Source organism: Alosa alosa, chromosome 7 (genome assembly GCF_017589495.1).
Source record: "Alosa alosa isolate M-15738 ecotype Scorff River chromosome 7, AALO_Geno_1.1, whole genome shotgun sequence".
Classification (NCBI taxonomy): domain Eukaryota; kingdom Metazoa; phylum Chordata; class Actinopteri; order Clupeiformes; family Clupeidae; genus Alosa; species Alosa alosa.
Window position 1 is genome coordinate 10545190 of NC_063195.1, and position 8372 is coordinate 10553561.

The window sequence follows — 8372 nt, forward strand, 5'->3', positions numbered from 1 at the left end:
TCCTGTGGAATGTTGATATGTTTGAAAAGGATATCAGCAAGGTTGTGGGGACTGTATATTTATCTTTGTAGTTTGTTAAAATATACAGTAAGTCAACAATATTCCTTACATACTTCTCTTGTTCAGGTCTAGAGAGACTCTCCCACTGCTGCTAGGATGAGTGTCCCTCAGGAGAGAGAAGAGGCTGCAGGTCCCAGTGAGACACTCAGTCCAGAGTCTGCATCACACAGCTGTGGGACCATGAAGAATGATGAAGACATGTATGATCCTGGGTCACCAACACACTCTGATGGAGGGTGAGTTTACCACTCACACATCTACATAAAATGAGGTCACAAATACCTTCTCGCAATTCAAAGTCAATGGAGACTGAATGACCGGTTTCCCCTCCGGTGTGGGCGTGGAATCCAGCACTTCTTTCTATGACATAATTTGAGACATTCTTTTCCCATCAAGGTCAAATCCATACACAAATAGTTCTGGTTCGTCACACATAATAATTATTGTGACTGCTGCTAGCTGCAGTAATAATTAGGGTTGGGCACTGAAACCCTCAGAAAAACCCTCAGGTTCTAATATGGCACCGGCGCCTATGGAAACGGTAGTAACGACATCGAATAAAAACGTGGATTTCGGTGCCTCATTTCAATGCCACTTAAATCTCTGCCGTTTTATTTTTTTTTATATACGAGGCATCACTGCACATCATGCGCCATATCTAATGTCTTGCTATATAGGGAAATAGGCAATATTTGGAAAACAGACAAAAGGTGATGGCGCTGGCTACAAGCCGGTCACATGATCATCTGTTTAGTGAGAGAGAGAGACTGAGGCAAGCAGCGGGTGCCCTTAAGTAGGCTGTGTCATGTGCACCTGATTATGGGCAGTTAACCTGTGGGCACACTGAAAAAGGTGAAAGCAAAAAAAACACAAGACATACTTGCCCCAGCAGGTGGAGCTAAAATGAATGCAAACGAACTAAATAATAAGGGTTCGCAACACAGTTAGCTAATGTAGCGGTACACGAAACAATATGTAACTTTTAAGATTTTTAAATGAACTATGCTTACACTGGTGTGAAACCTCTCTACTATCACCTCTAATAGACATTGCAGGACTGGGCCTTATGGCCAGCCAATCAGTGCCCTTTGAGAGTGGTGCACCGTCCAATAGGGAGTGCGGAGAGAGAGGAGATTAAGAGAGCGATGATGATGTTGGGAGAGAAGATGGCGGCTACCTGGAGGAGTCCACGCTAGTCAATGCTCCAATGAGGATAAGTGAATAAAAGTTAATAACAGTTTAGTAACCTTAGTTTCTAGTATCAGTGTAAGTCAGTCGGAGACACTTTTTTGCACTTGTTATTTTATTTTCGCAAGATAGTAGCCATGACGTTCGTTTGAGTGGCTGCTTTGAATTGTTTACAGTCAACTTGCAAGACCACGCTTCAGCCTCGTTGGTGAGTTTAACGTCAATGTCACGTCGTAGGGTGAGAATGGAATTTCCTCACTAGTTAGTTAACTTGCAAAGTGAGTTTAGCTTTAGAAAATTAGCTCGTCGCCTACGGAAATCGACGTGGGAGATTCCAGCCAGCACACAAGGAAAGCAGGTGGATTTGGCGCTACTGTCGGCGCCAGCCTTTTGATGTTGAACTACGCACATAAGCTACTCTCTCTCTATCTCTCCCTGCCATCGTTAAGCACTGGATGCAGTGAAAAGCTACAAACGTCAGAGTGCTAAAGACAATATTGCAACTTCACGGACTCATTACTACACTCTGACTGATGTGAACGAACACCATGTAAAACGTCCATTGCATTCAGTTGACCAGTATGGGGTTAATGTATCAATGTTAATGTGATTAAGGTATGAGTGTGAAAATGCTTACTAGTAAGCTCTGCATTTTGTTAATTACAGTGAATTGTTATAGCCTAAAGTGTTGTGAGAGGGCTGATAATGCTATTTGTTGAAGTTATGCTATCTGGGAAACTATTTGGGGCTAAGTGTCCTGTTTCAGTAAGTTAAAGGTAATTCTCACCGGTGAGTAGGAAAGGTGGTTTTCTTTGAGATTACATGCTCATGAGCATTTTGGTAATTGAAACATTATTTCTTTGTTTGTTTGAAACTAGAAAATAAATGTAAGTTTCTAAGCATTATAATACATGGTTGGTTTCACATGTCACACTAACATAAGCACTATGTATAATCTTAAAGCGGAGATAGGCTAGTGGGCAGTGTTTGACAGCTCACATGAGCCCATGCCAAGTAGCTTACTTTAAAGCAATATCACAAGCTCTTGTCAAAATCTAGCAGTAACTATACACGAGCAAAAGACTTATAACATCAACAGTATACTTTACACAATAACCTTGCTAAAGCGCTAACTGGAATCTATTTGAAATGTTATCAGCAAAGATGTAATGTGAAAACTTTATTTCACGGTGTGTTCCGAACAAGATAATGAGAACATTAATCTTTCATGTGCATGAGGCCAATAAAGCATCACAATGAATATGAAGATCATCATTATTGCTAATTAAGCTGCTCTGACAGGGGGTAGCCTATGTTAGTTGCTGTTAAAATGGCTACTCGCGCTGGGAATCGAAACACTTCAACACCGGCATATGTAACATGTTTAAAACTATTGTGTGTTATGGGGAAGACATCAGAATTATTGAAGCATTTGGGAACAGACTGAATGAACTTGAAAGCAGAGTCCCTCGACGTTAGATTAGGGTTTTTTGTTGGTCTTCAGCATAGAGCAGCATAAGGAATGAAAGCGGCGTATTCAACCCGAGCACGGCTACTGAACAAAACAAAATACCCGCTTCTGGTGTTCAACCCAAGCACGGCTACTGACCAAAACAAAATACCCGCTTCTGTGGGGTATACTACGAAGCACGTTAGACATATCTAGGCTATGTAGACATATCGAGGCTTGACAAAGCCTTGACTCAGGGGTACACGTTAAGTGATACTACGATTGCAGTTATGCGATATATTTGTCAAACTAGGCTTTCAGCGCAGATCTGTGCGCGTTCTCGGTGTTGGGATGACTTTGGCCAATCGTGTAACGTGGAGACGCACAAGACCGCCTCTATTTAAAAACAATTACTTCCGCATTCATGAGCAATAGCTTAATCTACACTGCGGTCATTTTTTGTGTCTAACCTATAACATCAAATAAATCAATTGCCATCAGTTGTTGTATGGTATGCACGTCCATAGTGGGATATTTGCACGCACAGCACTATTAAAGCGCATTCGAGATCCAAAATGTTAGTAGAGGCGGAGCTCCACCTGTAGGATATATGACAGAATCCTACACGTGAGAACTTCGTTTTTAAGACAATTGATTGGTCAGTGGGCGGTAGATTACACGATTTGAGCTATAACTTAGCACATAACCTCCTCCCGACCAGGTTTGGTTGACAGCATAAGATGCCATGGTGATATAGCGACACTAAAACAAATCCACTTTCGTGTCACAGCATACCCTAGCTTTGAGCGCAACATACCTCGCTAACCCACTAATCGAGATTCGTAGTACACCCCACAGGTGTTCAACCTGAGCCCGGCTACTGACCAAAACAAAACACCCGCTTCTGGTGTTCAACCCGAGCATGCTATTGACTAAAACAAAATACCCGCTTCTGGTGTTCAACCCGAGAACGGCTACTTTTTTTTTATTGCAAACAAGGATGAAGATACAAACAAAATACAACAATACAATAGACACATGAATACTACACAAAACAATAGACACATGTATGCTACACAAAACACATATCTTGACATGACATAACATTGACTTGACATCTTGACATGACGTAACGTTAAGGACAGCTATAGAGGCTGAGAATTATTAGATTGACTACAGATATGAATGATATAACAGGAATGGAATGACGAGAATAAAATAAACTAGAAAAGCATTTCCTGAAGGAAATACAGAGCATGAAAATTTAAAAATATGATGTAAAATATCATACAGAGTAAAATCAAACTATATTGGTTGCTAAATAGATGAGGTTTAATATAGTTGGAATGACTGAACAGTTAAATAGGTGGATACTTTAAATGGTTAAATTATTTAGGTAGATAGTTGACGATAACTGACAGTTGGAATGGCTCTAATGTTTGCAAATATGTTTACAAAGATAATAATGCTAACTAAGTTACTATGCTAACTAGCATGTTAACAATGTTAAAATGTTAACTATGCTAACCATGTGACTTAGCTAACCTAGCTAATCATTTTTAGTAGTTATGCTAACTATGCTAACTAGATCATTTTTAGCAGTTATGTTAACTAGCATGTTAACATGCTAACTATGCTAACCATATGACTTAGCTAACTTAGCTAATCATTTTTAGTAGTTATGCTAACTATGCTAACCATGTTACTTAGCTAACTTAGCTAATCATTTTTAGCAGTTTTGTTAAAAATGCTAACAATGTTAGCAATGCTAACTATGTTAACCATGTTACTTAGCTAACTTAGCTAATCATTTTGAGCAGTTTTGCTAAAAATGCTAACAACGTTAGCAATGCTAACTATGCTAACCATGCTTACTAGCTACAGTGGGTAGGAGTCATAGTTGATGACAAGTAACAGTTACAATGGCTGAACAGTTAAAAAGTTCAGTAGTTTAAAGGGTTAAATTGTTTAACAGTGAAATATTATAGTGAGGACTTTTATTTTGAAACATTTTTTTGGCAGAGGAAGCAGTTGAACAGGATGTGTAGTCTTAATAGGGCCAGTTTGTATGCTTAAAGCCTGAGACTGGCAGTTGATCCAGGTGGCCGGAACACCTGCCATAGGATTCTAATTGCTTAACGGCTCTATTGTGATGTCATCATCCAATGTTAAGTCTATGGGGAAATTTTGAGTAGTTTTTAATTAATAGTTTAAAAAGTATAAAAGTTACAAAGATGAAAAATACATTGCCCGGGTGTCCTAAGTAAGATCTACGTGACAAGTTTCTACGTTAAGCGGTTGAAGCTGCATTAATTGCGTTAGAAGAAGAAGAAGAAGCCTAGGAAGAACAGTACAGTGCATTTTCATGCACTGTAATGATTGGAATGAAAGAAAATGGGGGTTGTGGGGGATTTGGGAGTTGAGTTACAGATGGTGGTTCTGGGAATGTGGAAGTGGTGGCCTTTGGTAACCTTTGCTCCTTCAAAATTTGGTGCAAAGTTAGTTCAAATCGTATCATTAGGCTAGCAGTTGAGTTAATGGCAGTGGACAAAAGTTTCTCACCAGGGCACAGTGTAGACTACAACTTACACTCACATTCCTCCCGGGATGGATTACTGCACGGGCCTACCGGGCCCAGGGCCTCAAGGGGTCAGGGGGCCCTGAAGCCCAAGCCTTTGCATGGAATCACTGCCTCAATATCAACAAATCAGGATGTAGGCCAGCCATCACCAAATGGCGGACCGCGGTCCGAGTCTGGACCGTGACGTGATCTTATCCGGACCCAGACCATAATAGCCTAATTTAGATTTTCACGTAAGATTTTAAAGCTGCGCTAAATGTTTCGTTGGTTAGGATAACAGCATTTACTTCAGGAGCTTCAGGAACCATCATTTCGCTTGCTGCTACTCAGCCAGTGAAATCTGTGAATTCTGATAAAGTCGAGTCAGTGATTAAAGTAGCCTACTATGGAGAAGAGACTGATAGCCTGAAACGAGCGAGGAGAGGAGACGAGATGAGAAACAATCAGATGGATATCTAAGTTAACGATAAGTAAGTTATTTTCAAATCATTGATTGTTCAAATAGGAGAAAGCTAGACAGCGAGAACAGAGCTTTATATAACGATACGGGGGCAATACCACGCAAAACTGTCACGTCCGTAACGCCAACTAAATATGGATGTGACATTTTTGCGCGGAATTGCCCTGGACCTCTTCTATATATTCTGAGACAGGCGATTTTAAGCGCCAATTTGAAGCACCTCTACTAGACAAAGCATATATTTTGAGCAAGCATAAGGTAGGCTAGGCCCATTGAACAGTGAACTGAGACCACATAATATTTTACGATTTAAGAAGGCAATATGATTGATCCACCACAATCTAGTTAAGCCTACATGCATTCAGGGGCATTTAGATAACCGGTTAATAACAGTATTTATCATTCCGATTACCTTTGTTTGAATATTATTCACAACTCCATAGGCTTGGAAAGTCACCTGCCCACACAGTGTTCCCCAGACCCCTTATAAGATGAATTTAGTCAGATGTTATGAATCGGTATCTCCCCTGTATAATTGGCTAGAACTAGAGTACTAGTTGATAAAAAAGAATATTAATATCCAACACTATCTAACTGCCTTTTCTAAGTATGTAATCTAAATTACTGAAACAATTTGTGAAATAAGATAGGCTACCAGAGACACTAGGCAAATATTTAGGCCGGTCATGCAGTTGGTAGCACCATACATAGGTTAGGCTATTGCAAGGCTTAAAGCAAGGACATTTTCTGTGCCTGAAGTTAGGCTATCAAGCATTTTTAAGACCTAATATTATATAGGTATTATAATATTATGACATCAAATAATGTTTTTGCTCAGAACGAACCTAAATGAAAATCATTCTGTTTCCAGTCCCTGATCTTTAGTGCCAAATTATGTTTCGCCATTCACAATCTAGGCTACTCACTCACTCACAAAGTGGTGGATAATGAAGTAATGAAGTTAATTTCTTGAGGGCACAAACTCCTGTGCTGGCCTCAGCTGTTGGTTTATCTACCAACAAATGATTGAAATCTACCAACCAATGAAACTAGAAGATTTAACTGGAATTTAAGCAATTAGCCTACATCTCATGCACTAAGCTTCATGTGATGTGCTTTGACATCATCAAACGTCTAGTCTAGTAGCCTACTCTGAGTAGGGTTTGTTTGAAAATAGTACTTTTACTTATTGTGATTGAGTAGAATTTCAGTCATGTAACTGTACATGTGTAGATAGATTCACACCATATATGAAAAGAAAAGAAAAAGAAAAAAGAAAAAGAAAAAGAAAAAGAAAAAGAAAAAGAAAAAGAAAAAGAAAAAGAAAAAGAAAAAGAAAAAGAAAAAGAAAAAGAAAAAGAAAAAGAAAAAGAAAAAGAAAAAGAAAAAGAAAAAGAAAAAGAAAAAGAAAAAGAAAAAGAAAAAGAAAAAGAAAAAGAAAAAGAAAAAGAAAAAGAAAAAGAAAAAGAAAAAGAAAAAGAAAAAGAAAAAGAAAAAGAAAAAGAAAAAGAAAAAGAAAAAGAAAAAGAAAAAGAAAAAGAAAAAGAAAAAGAAAAAGAAAAAGAAAAAGAAAAAGAAAAAGAAAAAGAAAAAGAAAAAGAAAAAGAAAAAGAAAAAGAAAAAGAAAAAGAAAAAGAAAAAGAAAAAGAAAAAGAAAAAGAAAAAGAAAAAGAAAAAGAAAAAGAAAAAGAAAAAGAAAAAGAAAAAGAAAAAGAAAAAGAAAAAGAAAAAGAAAAAGAAAAAGAAAAAGAAAAAGAAAAAGAAAAAGAAAAAAGACAATTTTATTGTAAAAACAAAGTACCGGTTCAGGCACCGTTTTGGCACTGGCACCGCTACAGATGAAAGTATCGATTTAGCACCGGTATCAGATAAAACCCAAACGATACTCAACCTAGTAATAAAGTATATTGTATTTAGCCTATTTCCTGTATATAATTATAATATATTACTAAAGGCTGTGTGTGTGCGTGGACGTGTGTGTGTGTGTGTGTGTTTGAATACTAATTATATCATCTATTTACTGATTTATACTGTGTGGTTATATACTATATTAATACTGTGTGTGTGTGTGTGTGATTTATACTGTGTGGTTATATACTGTATTGATACTGTGTGTGTGTGTGTGTGATTTATACTGTGTGGTTATATACTATATTCATACTGTGTGGTTATATACTATATTAATACTGTGTGGTTATATACTATATTGATACTGTGTGGTTATATACTATATTAATACTGTGTGTGTGTGTGTGTGATTTATACTGTGTGGTTATATACTATATTGATACTGTGTGGTTATATACTATATTGATACTGTGTGTGTGTGTGTGATTTATACTGTGTGGTTATATACTATATTGATACTGTGTGGTTATATACTATATTGATACTGTGTGGTTATATACTATATTAATACTGTGTGGTTATATACTATATTGATACTGTGTGTGTGTGTGATTTATACTGTGTGGTTATATACTATATTGATACTGTGTATATGGTTATATACTATATTGATACTGTGTGGTTATATACTATATTAATACTGTGTGTGTGTGTGTGTGATTTATACTGTGTGGTTATATACTATATTGATACTGTGTGGTTATATACTATATTGATACTGTGTG

At 37.4% G+C, this 8372-nt stretch overlaps 1 protein-coding gene across 11 annotated transcripts in view; it reads left to right on the plus strand.

Moving 5' to 3' along the window:
- LOC125297521 (NACHT, LRR and PYD domains-containing protein 12-like) overlaps window positions 1-8372 on the plus strand; it is a 99448-nt gene that overhangs the window by 13322 nt on the left and 77754 nt on the right. For all 11 annotated transcript variants that reach the window (XM_048247888.1, XM_048247895.1, XM_048247900.1 and 8 more), the window contains exon 2: window positions 127-296. In XM_048247888.1, the coding sequence (XP_048103845.1) occupies window positions 157-296 (140 nt within the window). In that variant the 5' untranslated portion in view covers window positions 127-156. The remainder of the gene's footprint in view (window positions 1-126; window positions 297-8372) is intronic.